This window comes from Numenius arquata, chromosome 22 (assembly GCF_964106895.1).
Source record: "Numenius arquata chromosome 22, bNumArq3.hap1.1, whole genome shotgun sequence".
Lineage (NCBI taxonomy): Eukaryota > Metazoa > Chordata > Aves > Charadriiformes > Scolopacidae > Numenius > Numenius arquata.
In genome coordinates this window covers 2,599,653-2,614,781 of record NC_133597.1, presented here as the reverse complement: position 1 = coordinate 2,614,781, position 15,129 = coordinate 2,599,653, and the positions used below count along the sequence as shown (strand labels likewise).

General features: G+C 64.4%; 1 protein-coding gene across 2 annotated transcripts; it reads left to right on the top strand.

Annotated features, from left to right (window-relative positions):
- The first annotated feature begins 2,111 nt into the window (after window positions 1–2,111).
- On the top strand, window positions 2,112–13,129 carry USP2 (ubiquitin specific peptidase 2). Of its 2 annotated transcripts, none has more exons than XM_074162325.1 (12): window positions 2,112–2,843; window positions 10,435–10,485; window positions 10,779–10,902; window positions 11,230–11,341; window positions 11,420–11,530; window positions 11,698–11,762; window positions 11,856–11,959; window positions 12,042–12,122; window positions 12,277–12,355; window positions 12,461–12,568; window positions 12,804–12,924; window positions 13,042–13,129. In XM_074162325.1, the coding sequence occupies exons 1-12, from the start codon at window positions 2,112–2,114 to the stop codon at window positions 13,127–13,129; spliced, it is 1,776 nt and encodes a 591-aa protein (XP_074018426.1). The 2 variants fall into 2 exon arrangements, with proteins under 2 accessions (XP_074018426.1, XP_074018427.1); XM_074162326.1 differs by lacking the exon at window positions 2,112–2,843 and adding an exon at window positions 7,666–7,806.
- Window positions 13,130–15,129: the final 2,000 nt, after the last annotated feature.

The following is a 15,129-nucleotide window of genomic DNA, read 5'->3' as shown; positions in this document are numbered from 1 at the left end:
CCAATCCCTTGGCCGGGGTCCCATGTCCCTCGGAGCAAAATTCCCCGCTGTGCATGTCGGATCCCAGCTGGGCCCTCCCAATGCTGGCAAGGGCGACCACAACCTGGGAACAGCTGGGTGTTTCGTGGAGTCCTTGCCTGGGAGCAGATTATTCACCCCTCAGCCTCCATTCCCAAACAGGTCTGTGCGCTCCACCTTGCTCTTGCTTGTAAATAGTTTCCTCTCCTCTGTGGGATGGTTGTTCCCAGGGCAATAACAACAGCAACTGGGATGCAGCCGGCTGGCCAGAAAGCCAGGCTGCCGGCCAGGAGGCCATGGTGGCTGGGTGGCACTTCTTACCCCTGTCTCCTAAAAGCAGTCCTGGGGCACTTCCATGCTGGGCTTAGATGGGCAGGGGTGGCTGCGGGAGCTGACACCGCAGCCACCTCAACCCCTGCCCCAGGGTCTGTGGAGCCAAGGGGTCTTGTCCCCTCCATGCATGGCACCCTCCTGTCACTCCCGTTTCATGGGGATCGCTTTCGGCTGCCTGCCATGGAAAATGCAGGGCACATGTGCTGGCGCCACGGCAGGGAGGCTCAGGGTGGCTCCCATCCCCGAGGTGACACTTGCAGAGGGGTGCTGCCAGCTCCCCCAGGCAGGGGGTCCCACTGGGGGCAGGCATGCCCGCTGGCTCCTCTTGCCAGGCATCCAGTGCCCGTCCCCAAGCCTGGATGCGCCCTGCGTGCTGCCGGGGCTGCGCAAGGGCCAGGCCAGGCACCGTCTCCATCACCTCCTGGCTTGGAGCCGAGCCAGAGCCCGCCCCAACTGGGCTGGGAAAAGCCTCTGAATCAGGGTCATCTCCCGGGTGACTGGAGACTCTCGGAGCCACATGAGCCACTGTCCTGCCAGGGAAGGGACGCCAGGCACCCAGGGAGCTGAGCACCAGCAACGCCAGGACGGAGGAGCCCGATTGGGGTCCTGCCCACCCCGGTGCCACCCACAGCCCCAGGACAGGTAGGGGACCAGCCATCAGTCCCACCAGTGTGTGTGCCTAGAGGAAACTTTCCTCCAGCTCCGGGCAGCCTGTGTTTGCAGGTGCTGGAGGCTGCTGGCTGCCTTGCTGCCCTGTCCCAGCTCCGGGCCGGCTTCTTTGTGCTCTGGGCACCTCTGTCCCTGTACCCTTCTCCCGCCCTGTGTGGGTGCCATGGGGCAGAAGCCACCAGCTCCCTGTGGGGACCGAGTGCTGGGCTGGCCCCTCACCCTTATGGGCTGGCTCTGCCAGGCTGGTGGGGGCACAGCAGCCACCTCACTGGGAGGACTTGCGTCGGTTTGAATTACTGATGGGAGGCTCACGGCGCACAGCCGCGGCAGGAAGGCGGGCAGGCTGCTTGGGTGGCCTGCAATGAAGGGATCCCTGGTTGTCCCCGCAGTCCTCCAAGGCCTGTGGGTGGCCGTGGCTGCACTGAGGTCTTCAACCACTGCCTGGCGCCAGGCACCAAGTGGGGAGCAGGGATGGATGGCGAGGACTCCCGTGCTGACTTCCTGACCTCAGTCTCCCTCTCAGCCAAACAGGGTGTGTTACAGCAGCCAGCTGGAAATGCCAGCCCCCTCCCAAGCCCCGGTTCTCGCTCTGAATAACCAGGGGGAGGTGCTAGGCTGGCTGGATAAGTCCATCCCGCCTGCCTGTCTCAGCCAGAGTTGAGCCTAAGCATGATTACTGTGACCAGGAAACCGCCTCCCATCGGGAGGAGGACCGCTCCAGTCTTTTGGCTTTGGTGACTGTGGGTGCTGGGATGCTGGGTGCCTCTGGCTGTGCCCCATGACTCCCTTCTACGGTATGAAGGCACATGGGTGGCAGTGCCAACTGGGCCCTGCTGTCCCAGGATCTCCAGGAGGGCTGGCAGGTGGCAGGAGCCATGGCCACACTGCATGCCACAGCCCCCCTGCACCCTTCTCCCCCTGGGTTCCCACTGTTGCCTGCTCGCCCCTCCCAGTCTCCAGGCGAGGCAGAAGCCAGCATGCTACTGGGTGGGCACCCTGTTGTGCTGACCATGGCCCCTGGAAACTGACCCCTGGGCTCTTCTCTTGCAGTCGATGTCTCTGGGAAAGCCTGCTGAACCCCAGCCTCCAGCATGTCCCAGCTCTCTTCCACCCTGAAGCGGTATGTCGACTCGTCCCGCTATGCTGAGACCACCTACAGCAAGGTGCCCAGCGGCTACAGCTCCTACACCTCCTATGGATCCACCTTGGCCACATCCTATGCAGACAGCAACAAAATTGGCTTCAAAACCAGCTACCTGCCTTCCCCCCGCTACCATCACGCAGGGCTGTCCCCAACCAGTGGCTATGACAGCAGCCGGCTGCCCCTGTACTCTGACTCCAGCATCCGCCTGAGCCCCACGTACATCCGCACCCAGTCCCGGCCACCCGGCAACGGGCTGAGTGGGGGTGCTTGCTACACCTTCACAGGGTCCCCCAGCAGTCCCCCGGGCTACCTGCCCACCGCAGCATCTCTCAGCCGCCGCAAATCCATCAGCCACTCGGACCTGGCACGGGAATTTTCGGGGCTGCACGCCTCAGACAGTGTCTACACACCCATCCCTGGCCCCCTCAGCACCACCCGGAGCCACCAGGAGCTCGGTGCCCTGCAGGGACTCTACCAGGCTACCGTGCGCTCCGACTACGTCCGTGGCTACCTGGACAGCTACGGGAGGAAAAACAGCCATGGCAGCCTCCAGACGGGGCCCCTCAGCCCCTCACAGGGAACCCTCGGCTCTGCCCTGCCACCCTCGGGCACCCGCTGCGCCAGCCAGCCCTGCGAGAGTGATGACGGCTACTGCGACATGCCCACCCGGGACCCTACGGTACGTGGTGCTTGCTGGGGGTGGGGGACAAAGCTGTGCTGCGGTGGGGTACGCCGTCCATGCCCGCTTGTGCGGAGCTGGGGAGCCCAAGGCACCGTGCGTGCTCTCCCTGGGAATCTCGGTGCGTTTCTCCGTGCCTCGGTTTCTGCATCTGTGCCAGGCAGAGCCGCCCCTGATCCTTTGAGCTGCCTGTGCTGGCACAGCTTGCTGGGCAGGCGGGCGGCTGTCCTCTGAGGGGCTGTGCACCGCTGGGAGCAGCTCCCGGGGCTCCCCTTGGGTGCCTTGCGGCTGAGGGTGCCTGTGCGCTGGCTGGAGCGTGTGCGCTGCGCCTTTCCGCATGTGGGTGATGGCACAGGCAGGCAAACTCACAGCTCCGTGCCTGCAAGCCTGCGTGGGTGCACACCGGGCACCGTGTCCCCACGCCCATGGGACTGTGCCCACATCCCCGGCCTCTGCTCCCTTCTGGCTCCAGCCCCGTGTGGGTCTGAAGAGGGTTTCCTGCCGTCTCGTCCCAGCTAGAGAAGGTGACATGACTGGGCTGGGGACTTACCCTGCTGGAGACACCCAGCTGGGAAGGCTGGTTTGGCTGGTGCTGGCTCTGGCACGGTGACTTGGTGCCCAGCTGCCAGTCAGGTGTTTCACCGGTGCCCTGTGATGCCCGATGCCTGGCACGGTCTATTGCTGCCATCTTGGGGCCCTGTGCCCCAGCCCCCAGCACTGGCCGTAGCAGCCAGGGAAGCAGCAGTTTCCCCACGGCAGCGGCTGCTCTGTACAGCATCACACGTGGTGGCAGGCACTCAGTGCCCCAGGTATCAATCGGTGCTGCGCCATCCCCAGAGCCTCAGCCCGGGCCGGCGGCAGGCATCACAAACGCAGCCCGGCTCAGGCGCGCAGAGGAGCAGCCTGGTAATTTTCCACTCAGGTTTCCTTCCAAGATCTGGTCAGGCTCTGCCCGCATTGTCTCCCGCTCTCTTTCCAGTCAGCCTTCATTCACCCATGGTGGAGGCTCATCTGCCCCAGCACAGGGTCTGATCTGCCCTTTGCTTCCCTGTGGCTCTGTCCCATCGTCGTCCGCTAAACTGGGAGAAGGGCTGGGGGATTCTTTTCTGCTTCCCTGTGAGCAGCGGAGGAAGATCTTTATCTTTCCAGCCAGTGCCCCCACATCCCTCCCTGTGCCCAAGGGCTGAGGAAAAGGGCTGTAGGAGCAGCCTGGAGGTCTGGCCCATGCCCTTGGGCTGGCAAGGCACAGCGGGAGGCATGGAGTAGGGAGGAGAGGCAGCGGCTCCTGTCCACCACTTGCTCACAGCTGGGGCTTAGCAAGAACGGTCTCCCCATTGTCCCTCTGGAGCCTCCCATCCCTTTCCTGGCGGGGCTGGCTCCCCTCTTCCCTCTCTCTGGCACTCACCTGTGTTTTAAACACCCACCTGGGCCCCCAGGCAGGGGCAATGGCGGGGGTGAAGTATCACAGCCCACCACCAGCGTCTTGTCTGTCCCTTCCCCAAGCACCTTCCACCCCAGAATCAGCTGCACCACATCCAGCGCCAGCAGTACCCTGCCCTGGTGTGGGACATCCTGTGCCCAACCTGCCTGGTCCCTGGCCCCCAGCCCCGGGGTGAGGGAGCAGGTGGGGGGGGCAGGGGCGAGAGGAGGAGCAGTGCTGTGGAAGGGAATTCCTGCCTCCCACTCCCACTCCAGGCCCTGGTGGGGGGGAGCGAGGGGGGACCCAGCAGCCGCCGCCAGCCACGGGCACTCACTAAAGCCCTTGCCACCACTGCTAGGGCAGGGTCCTCACCCCCAGGTGCCCACACACCGCTTGGATGTGGGTGCCAGCCTGCTGCCATGGGATGGCCTTGGGGCTGCTACTCCCAAACCACAGCCTTGTGGTCTGCATGGGAATGCAGCCGAGGACTTTCCAGCCAGGGTTGAAGGGTGGCAAAGGTGAGCAGGGCTTGGAAGCTGGCACAGGGTGCTGGGGCAAGCACCTGTGCCGGGGCAGGCGAGGAGGCTGGATCAGTGACACTGGCTTAAGTTTCCTTGGTGCTTTGATGGGCGCACCTGCTATTTTCCACTGCTGTGCTTTTTTTCCTCCCTTTCCCAAGCTGGGAAGCAAATGTACCGATCGTAAAACAGACTTGGGTGCCTGCGGTCGTGGCAGGTGGAGGAAACAAGCGCATGTTGCAGCCCTGGCGCTGCCATCGGTTCTGCCCCATTACCCAGCCCCGAGGGCAGTGCCAGTGGCACCCGCTCCTGCCAGAGCCAGGGCATGGCAGGGCTGGCTCCATGCCTCCTCCCATCCCTTCTTCCCCCGCCGCCTCCTGCCTCTGCACCGCACAAACCACCATCCAGAGGAGCTTGCAGCCAGGAGACGAGGGTGCCCACATTTGTTTCTACCCCCACCATCACTTTGTGCCTCAGTTTACCATCCCGCAGGGCAAAGGGAAGCACGTGCAGCTGCAGCGAGTGGCCGTGCGCGCCGAGCCGCCGGCTCCATGCAAGGCCATGTTGGCTCCCAGGAAAGGCAGGCTGGCAAGGGGCAGGACCGGAGCTGTGCCGCCCCATTAACCACCCTGGGTGAACATAGGGTCAGAAGGCCAGAGCCACCCACAAAATCGCCGGCAGCTCTCCGCAGTCCCATCCTGAGCAGCTGACGTCTCTGGCCTGCAGCCAGTCCTGGCCCTGCCTGCCTTCGCAGTGCCAACCGGGCCTGTGGCAACCTCTGCCCGTGGCAGAAGGTCACCGCTGCAGAGGGGACGGCTGAGGGCAGGGAGCTGGCTCTGAGTGATGCCATCCCACCGGAGGTCCCCTTCTCTCTCCTGCTCCAGCCTTGCCCTGAGAGCCTGTGTGCTGCTCTGGCTGGAGGGAAATGTGGTCCTTGGCCCAGGGCACCCAATGTCTCCAGGGCACGAGGTTCCGCGCAGGATGTGACTGAACACCACCTCTCTTGTCACGGAACCGGCTCTGCCGGCACAGTGCATCCCCAGGGAGAGTGCTGCACCAGCATCCTGCACATCACTTGGGGCAGCCTGTGCGCTGGGGCAAATCCTGCCCCCAGGCCACCCACCGGGCTGCAGGGCAGGGTGGCGGAAGCCCTGGCTGGCATACGCGACACTGGTACACGCAATGGGGAGCGGTGCCACGGCCCAGAGGCCCAGGTTGCGACGTGCAGGGGCTGCGAGAGCGCATTGCAGGGCACCCACGCCATCTGCGTGAGGCCAGTGGGGTGCGCACCCCTGTGTGCACGCTGTGTCCCTGTGTGTGTATGGTGTACACACGGCGGGGTGTGTATATATATACACATGCGCGCATACGCAAGCAGGGATTACGACAAGCATCCTGTTGTGATGCAAAAAGCCCTGGCCCTGCAGATGAATAACGCTGCAAGATGCCTCCTCAGATATTTTTGCTGGTGCCAAAAATAGTCTCCCTCCCTCCCCCCTCAGTCAGCCCCTCCACTGGCTGTGCCGAGCTCATGCCGCGGCCAGGGGAGGCTGCATCTGCAGCAATTAGGAATCAAACGGCAGCCCCTGGCTCTGGCTGGGGGTCTACTGGTGGGGGCTGGCATGGGAGGAAAGCAGCCTCTGCTCGGTGCCTTCAGCCCCCTCGGTGAGGCTGGAGGCTCTGGCTGTCCTCGGAGCAGCCCAACTGTACTCCCTGCCTCGGTCGCCCATGGAAATTTCCCTGAGCGGGTGGGTGAGACACCTGGGTGCGCACAGCAGTCGCAAGCCTCCACCGTTCGCCCTGCTGCGGTCAGAGGGGTGAAGCAGAGGGAGACGCAGGACTGGGATGCAGGACACCTGGGCTCCCTGCCAGCCTCCGCGTCTGCCCTTGCTGCAGGAGAAGAGCCAGAGCCCTGCCTGCTCCGTGCCTCAGTTTACCCAGCACTCAGAGAGGAGACGCCAGATGGGGTCTTTGCTCCACACAGGATTTGGGGGAACATTTTCCCCAACGAGGGAAGCAAGGCACTGAAATACCCTCTGAGGTCGCTGCTAATGCATCCCCCAAAGAGGGGGGCGTGTTATTGCTCAGTTCCCCCAAAAGAGCACTGCCCAGGACCCTGGCACCGGCCCTGCTGGGAAGGCACACGCCTGGGAGCCCTACAACCTTCTCAGACAGCCTTCAGCCCCTCTCGGGGTACAGGCACCCCCCGCACCCACATACTGTGAGGCTGCCCCATTTTTACCCAGCTGGTTTTGGCGAGTTACCCCTGGCTAGGGCAGACCCACTCCCTGCCAAGCGTTTGCTCAGCTCTCGGGCCAGCACCGCGCCGGCAGCACGGCGTGCCTGAGGCCGGGGAGAGGGTCCCATCATCCCCGGTCCCCAGGAGCACGGGGGAGCCCGGGGGGAGCAGACGCTGCCTCCGGCCGCCACCTCCCGTGGTGCCAGCGCGGTGCTGGGGGACGGGCACCCCGGAGCTGCCGGGTCGAGGCGGCGGAGGCCGCCCACGTCCTGCCCCGAAGCCCCGGGTGCCGGAGCGCCGCCGCCGCCGCGGGCTCGTCGTGCCGGGAGCGCGGTCCCCGGCGGCGGCCGCCCCTCGCGGTCCCCCTTGGCTGCCGGCGGGGCCGTACCACGCGGTGCGGCGGGGGCCGGCCGTCACGGAGCCCGGCGTCCGCCTCTCCACCCCTTTGATGTCAGAGCCGCTCAGGTGCCGTCAGCCCCAGAGCCGGCACCGGCTCCGGCACCGCACGCCTGAGCGCGGCCGTGCCCCCCTGCCCCAGCCCTCGCCCTCCGCTGGCCCGGGGCGAGGGGTGCCCGCCCGGCACCCCCTGGCATTCGCCTCTCCGCGCCCGGCCCTCGCCGCCTCGCCGTCCCCGCGAGGGCCATCATGAGGGACTCCTACACGGTGACGCTGCCCGAGGAGCCCCCCGCGCTCCCCGACCTTCACAAGGACCTGCGTCCCCGCACCTCCATGCCAGGGTCCCTGCTGGTCTCCACCTTCGTCGGGCTTGTCCTCAACAAGACCAAGGTACGAGCGCTGCAGCTGCCAGCGGCCCCTGCCCTCCGGCTCGGGGGCAGAGAAGGGGGCGTGGGGAGGGGGCAGCCCCTGCCCTCGCCGGGGAGCATGGTGTACCCCGTGGCATCCCCCTTGTCGGAGGATGGGGTGCCTGGGGGTGGGTGTCCGTCCTGGCTGGCTGTGGGGCCGGGGTGCCCCAGTGTCCTGCAGGAGGGTCGGGGAGCAGGTGAAAGCACGTGTCAGGACGCCTGGGTCCCTCTCCCAGCCCTGCTCCCGCGATGACCTTGGTCAAGTTCCCGTGCCCCAGCCTACCCACTGCAAGGAAGGGGCTCCTGGCCACGGTAGCCCCTTGACAGTGTCACCGGGCTGAGCTTGGCTGTCCTCGGAGCCCCAGTGCCGGCAGGTCTCCCCCTGCGGGGACAGCAGCACCGGGGGGGCAGGGAGGGCAGGGTCTGGGCACTTATGTAAGTCTGGCCGCTCTGGCTCTTCTGCTGCCGGGCACTTGGCATGTGGACGTGGATGGGACGGGACAGTCCGGATCTTGTCCCCTGTCCCCATCCCCTGTCCCCCCGTCCCCCTCCTGCAGTGCAGCCTCGGGGACTCCCCAGCCGCCGCCGCGTGAGCCAGCTCTCCTTCGCCGCCTCTGAGCAGTGCCGTGTCCTAGATAAAGCCCTGGACGGGCGGTGGGGATTAGCTGGAGTTGAGTCACCCAGGGGAGGGAAAACCAGGGGGGGAAATCAGACCTCGGTGCACACAGGCTTGTGCCACAGTATGGGGGCACCCGGTGGGCACCCCACCCGGGTCCCAGCCCTCCCCTGGGGTTGCTCCAGCCCCTGGGAGGGCAGTCCAGGTCCTGGCCTGGCCAGAGAGTGGGCAAATGTCAGGTCTGTGGGGAGGCTTGCACCCACATTGGCAGGACACTCTGGTCCCTCCTGGCACACAGCGGGAGCTGCCCAACCAGGGCAACTGGACGAGCAGGGAACTGGACGACGTCCTGGTGGGGATGGCTGGGGCACACTGGGGCAGTTCCCAGGTGTTGCTGCTACTTCTCTTGGCACCGTGACCTCCCCTGCAATAGGCATGGGGACACAAGCAGCAAGCTTGGGTTCAGCCCCTACAAGAGATGTAGGCTGTTGGGACACAGACCCACCTCTCCCGCTGCCTGCTCAGCCCCATCTGCTCAGGGACCTGAGCCAGGCCAGCTCTTCCAGCTGTGGTGTGACACTGACCGGCCACAGCTTGCCAGCACCCCTTGCCCGGCTGAGCCTGCCCCCCAGTCCCTGGGGATAAGAGGTGGGGTTGCCTGTCGCTTTTGCGCAGCACCCCCCAGTACTGAGCGCCACGGCCGGCCATGCCTGGGGGACACCCCTGTGCGCTGGGCACTGAGGGGGCACTCGCATGGCACACAGGATACCCGGTCGGTCTGGTGGAGCCGCGTGTGCCTGCACAGGGTGTCCGAGCCCCTCCTGCTGCTGGGCTCCCCTGCGGTGGGTGATGCCTGCACCGTCGCTAAGGAGCACGTGTAACTGGATCTGGGTTATTTTGGGCTGCTGTCAGGGCTGGGTGCTCAGCACCTCCCCCACACACACCAGCTGCTGCTATTTTGGAGCTGCTGGGCCCCCTCCCCTCCTCTCCTCCTCCCCCTCCTCACGCCCGGGGTGGGCAGCTGGGGCGTTTTACCTGAGGATCCTTCAAACCTGGCCAGGCTGGGGGGGCATGATCAGCAGTCTGACCCCACAAGCCCTGTTGGCCCCCCACCCTGCTCCCTGCATGGCTCTGGGGAGGTTCGTCCCACCACGACCCTCTGCTTGTGGGCTCCCACCGCTCGTCTCCACCAGCACCCAGTCCCCAATGCTGGGAGAGGAGTGAGCAACGCCATGGCTCCCCAGACCCCTCCGTGTTCTCGGTCTCTCCAGCAAAGAGTGGCAATGCCTCCTGGCCCTAGCACCCAGCTACCCATGCCCACCTCTGCTTGGCGTGAGCCTGTCCAGCTCAGGATGTACCTGGGGACCTGGAAGAGCCCTGTGGCACAGGCTCAGCACAGCCAGGCCAGTGAGCGGTTGGGAGGGCACTGCTGGGCAAGCAGCCGCATCCCCTGGCCTGACTGCTGCAGGGCTGGGCTTGCACTTTCCCGGGTGGACTTTATCCTGCAAAACAGCTGTGCCAAAGTCTGGGCTGTGCTTGGGCCGGGTGTCCTGGAGGGAATATCCAGTGTGGAAAGGGTGGGCACCGTGCACCTCTTCCAGCTGTGGGGCAGGCATGGGGCACTGCCACCCCCCAGCTTCCCAGGGCAAAGGAATGGCAAGGGGAGGCATAGGGGTGGCTGGCCTGGCCTGCAGCCCAGGGCATGGGGCAGCAGTGCCACCAGGCAGGGAGGACTTTGAGCCCTGCACATTGTCCCAGGCCAGGGAGCCAAGCAGCAGCAGCCAAGCAAGCAAGATGGGGCAGGCCAGTAGTGGCTTCCCACCATATCCTCAGCCACGGTCCTGCATGCAACCCGTGCAGAGTGCATCTGCCTCTGCTTGCACTTGAGGGCATGCTCCACGTGGATGCCTGTGGCACCATGGCTTCCCTGGGCTGCCCACAGACACAACCAGCCTGTGCCGGGCACTGTCTCAGCCCTGTTCCCTCTCTCTGCAGAGCTCCAAGGCAGTGCAGGGACTGACCGGCTTGCGAAACCTCGGCAATACGGTGAGTGCTTACCCCGGCACCTGGCTGTGCAGCCCCAGCTCACACCGTGCTCTTCTCTGGGCACATCTGTGGGGCAATGGGAAGCCCTGTCCCTTTGCCTCGACCCCAGCACCCACACTCTCACCCCAGCAGCTCCCTGCACCCGGCTCCCGACGGTGCTGGCAGAGGAAGAGGTTCCCGTGCTCTGCACTGCTTCATCCTCATCCTCTGCCCACCCGCCCCGGGTGTCCCCCTGCCACCGCCTGCCTCTCTCTGCCTCCCGTTGCCATGGTTTTCTCTTCTGCCTCCCCCAGTGCTTCATGAACTCCATTCTGCAGTGCCTGAGCAACACCAAGGAGCTGCGGGATTACTGCTTGCAGAACCAGTACCTGCGGGACCTCAACAACAACAGCCGCATGCGCACCGCGCTCATGACAGGTAACCGTCAGTCACCGACCCCTGGCTACACACCTTGTGGGGCTACCCTGCCTCCTGCCCCACAGCACATCCTCTCTCCCCTGGGCCACCCCGTGTCCTGAGGGACCCCCAACCAGAGGTTGGTGCCTCTCCTCAGCCTTGCTGGGGCAGGTGCGGTGCTGCGGGTGCCCAGCCGGTGGGAGACAGGGTCCCTTCACCAGAGGGGACAGGGATGGCCACAGGGACCCCAGAGAAGGGTGCTGAGCTCTCCCCTGGAGGGCACGGTGATGCCGTGCACCAGGGCTGGCCCGGGCCAGCTGTGCCACTGACCTGTCTCTCTGCCCACAGAGTTTGCAAAGCTGATTCAGCTGCTCTGGACCTCGTCCCCCAATGATAGTGTGAGCCCCTCTGAGTTCAAGACACAGATCCAGAGATACGCCCCCCGCTTTGTCGGCTACAAGTAAGGGGTGTTGATGTGTGGGTGGCAGGGTGGCTGAGCCCCTGCCACCGCTCACTGGCCATGCCCCGTGTCTTGCAGCCAGCAGGATGCGCAGGAGTTCCTGCGGTTCCTCCTCGACGGGCTGCACAGTGAGGTGAACCGTGTGCTGGTGCGGCCGCGGGCCAGCACAGACACCCTGGACCACCTCCCGTAAGTGCTGGCTGGGGCGGAGGCGGTGAACAAGCCCCACGGACAAGCTCACTGCCTGCAAGCCTGGCCCAGGGACAGTGATCACATGGGTCCCTCTGGGCTGGATTGCAGGGGCTGGTGTCCCCCAGACCACAATCAGTACCGCTCTGTCTCCCCATCCCTTGCAGTGACGATGAGAAGAGCCGCCAGATGTGGAGGAGGTACCAGGAGAGGGAGGACAGCCGCATCAGTGGTGAGCAAGGCCTTGAGGGGAGGAGGGCAGGGCTGGGCTGGGAGTGGAGCTGGGAACCAGGAGTCTCACCCTGCTTTGTCCCATCCCCACCAGACCTCTTTGTTGGGCAGCTGAAGAGTTCACTGACCTGCAGCGAGTGCGGCTACTGCTCCACAGCCTTTGACCCCTTCTGGGACTTGTCCCTGCCCATCCCCAAGGTAAGGGGTCCTTGCCGTCCCGCGGCCCCCTGCCCCCTGCCCTGCCCCCTGCCCATCACTGACCCTCTCTGTGCTCCCACAGAAAGGCTACGGGGAGGTCACCCTCATGGACTGCCTACGGCTCTTCACCAAAGAGGATGTGTTGGACGGGGACGAGAAACCGGTATGGGGTGTGGGGCACAGGGACAAATGGGCTTGCCGTGGTGCAAGCTGAGCCCCTTTCCCTCCATGCCTGTGTTGCCAGGACTGTGGGCTTGGTGCCCAGTGGTGCTGGCCTCTGCCCTAACCCTCCTGCTCATGCTGTTCGTCCCCCACAGACATGTTGTCGCTGCAAAGCCAGGACGAGGTGCACAAAGAAATTCAGCATCCAGAAGTTCCCCAAGATCCTGGTGCTTCGTATCCTTCAGGCAGAGGGGCAGGGGCCAGGGGGTGCTGGTGGGTGGACAGGTGGTTCCTTGTGTGCTCCTCTTTGTCTCTTGGATCCTTGACACGTCCCTCTAGACCTCAAGCGCTTCTCAGAGTCCAGGATACGAACGAGCAAGCTCACCACCTTCGTCAACTTCCAACTGAAGGACCTGGACCTCCGGGAGTTTGCCTCACAGAGCTGCAGTGAGTGCCAAGCCCCGCATGGCTCCGGCCCAGCCCTGGGTTCCCGGTGGCTCCTGGCTGAGTCCTTCATGCACCCCAGGGTGCTGCAGCCTGCGGTGGGGGGGCAGAGACATGGGGGGTGGGAGCCACAGCCATCCAGTGTGCCAGTCCCTCCCGGCCCCAGCTCGGTGCTGGCACGTTGGGGGACAGAGGGGCAGCAGCTGGTTGGCTGGAGCACCGCCTTTGCTCCCCACAGACCATGCCATTTACAACCTCTACGCTGTCTCCAACCACTCGGGCACCACCATGGGGGGACACTACACCGCCTACTGCAAGAGCCCCGTCTCCAGCGAGTGGCACAGTTTCAACGACTCCCGGTGAGGTTGCGCATGGGACAGGGGTGGCTGCGGGGTCGGGGCAAGCAGAGACCCCCTGCCCAGGGTGTCCCGGTGCCTCATCCCCATTGCTCACAGCACATCTCCCCTTCTCCACAGTGTTACCCCGATGTCATCCAGCCACGTCCGCAGCAGCGATGCCTACCTGCTCTTCTACGAGCTGGCCAGCCCATCTTCCCGCATGTAGCCAGCCCTGCCTCCCTGGGGACCCCTGCACCACCCCTCAGAGCCAGCCCCTCCAGGTTTTGGCCATTTACTCCCCAGGTGCAAGAGGGAGGTGAAGAGGAGAGACCCTGAGGTGGCTGCAGCAGGAGGCTGGAGGCAGCCAGGAGCAGACCCCAGACAAGGACACCCCTGCTCTGAACTGAGGAGGGCAGCCCACGGCAGGGCAAGGCCCAGGCAGCTCAGGCGCCTCCTGGTCACTGGCGTTTGGTTTTTACCTTGGGGTATGTTTTAGTTTCTTTTTTTTTGGTTGGTTGGTGTGTAATAAAAATACTGAGCAAGGGACTCTGCGGGCATGGGGCTGCCTGCCCCATTGACTTGGCCAGGACCTCTGCTCCCCAAGGGGAGAACACAGATCTGGGGACCCAAGAGAACATCCTGCATCCCTCCTGGCCTCTTGGCACTCCTGTTCTGCTTGGCCGTCCCAGAGGATTCATGAACTGTTCCTGGCCTCCTCCCAGCACTTCCGAACCTCCTGGCATAGGACACCGGCCCTTCAGTTGCCTCTGTTCTGTCTCAGGCAGCACATCCCCACCAGCTCCCCCATGCACACTCCTCAACGCAGCCTGAGTTCAGGTCTAGACTCATGGACAGGAGGGAAGAAAACATTTTGTGGAATTTATATGTATTTATAGTGGACTCATACAACCTGGAGCACCCCACCGCTTCCTGGCTCTCCAGGGACTTGTGCCGGGGGGTGCTTTGGGTAGGTTTTTACCTGCCTCCTCATACGACGGTGCCTTAAACCATTTAGGGGAGCGGGAGGCCATTGGAGTTGCACAGGAACGTCTGTCCTGCGGAGGAGAGGGAGGGGAGGACAGTGGCTTTCCGGGACCATCTGCAATTGGGGCTTTCTTCTCCCTGCGATCAGGAGCCCCCCTGGGTGCCCGGGGATGCGCGTCCCCACCCGCCCTGCTGCTCTGTCCTCCAGCTAGCAAATGCCAGTGGCCTTTTTAGCCTTTTCTCTAATTTATTCTCCTACCCATCCTGCCTTGCCTAAGGTGCAGCAGGAGGAGAGATGGGCCTGACCCAGCACAATCCCATCCCGCAAGGCAGCTACGTCCAACCCAGCGATCCGTCCTGCTTTGCCCACAGGCTCAGCACTCTCACGCCATGAGCATCCCACCCAGCCCGGGGCATCCCGGCAGGGCTTGGGGGAGGGCAGGCCAGGATGGAGGGGCTGCCCGCGGCAGGTACCGGACTGGGGCAGCATTGCTGCTTGGCAGGTGGCTTGTTTACTGTGTAAGCAAGATGGGCGGGAAGTGTCTCGTACAAGGGAGACTCGTGCAGGAATAAATTTTAGCTTGAACAGAGCGCTGTGTACATGTGCTTGTCTCTGGGTTGGGCAGGCAAAGGACTGTGCCTCCAGCAGTGGGAGGGAAACTGAGGCACGAAGCAGGACTTGCCTGGAGCAAGGGAGATGTGGATGCGGCGGCAGTCCCTCTCGTCCTGGGAGCAGAGGGAGCCTTTCCTCCTCCTCTGGTCCCACGGAGCTCCCAGTTCCCATGCTCTTCCTCCAAAGCCCCTGAACAATGGCCCCTTTCTCCCCTGCTTAGGGACGGAGACGGGCACCAAGGCATTAAGGGGCAGCAGGAATTCAAGCAGTGGGGCTCGGGCGCCCGGCGCCTGGGAGATGCAAGGGAGGGACACATTCAGCCTGGGTTCCCCGACACAGCCCCTTCAGTGCTGCCCTGTTCCAATGGGGAGCCCGGAGGCAGGAGGCAAACACAGGGGCCCCTCCGTGCACCTGAAAGCAAGGTCCCCGGTGGGACGGGCTCCCAGCAGGACGGGTGCGAGCACACCTTCCCCTTTAAGACGCTGGTTCTTCGTGCCAGAGCCTGACCTCGGCATCCTCAGCTGAGCTGGATTAACGGGGCGAGGGGGAAGGGGCCTGCAGAGGGGACTGGGGCTGCTGGCTTCCCGGGGCTCCCCACACTCATGGCACGGTGAGCATGGCCCTTAGGG

What these genes read in the sequence shown, in the direction of transcription:
- USP2 (XM_074162325.1), top strand. Translation starts at nt 2,112, where the DNA reads ATGTCCCAGCTCTCTTCCACCCTGAAGCGGTATGTCGACTCGTCCCGC. An exon ending in TGCCCACCCGGGACCCTACG is followed by an intron (nt 2,844 to 10,434) that starts GTACGTGGTGCT and finishes CTCTCTCTGCAG; the next exon opens with AGCTCCAAGGCAGTGCAGGG. An exon ending in GACACCCTGGACCACCTCCC is followed by an intron (nt 11,531 to 11,697) that starts GTAAGTGCTGGC and finishes CATCCCTTGCAG; the next exon opens with TGACGATGAGAAGAGCCGCC.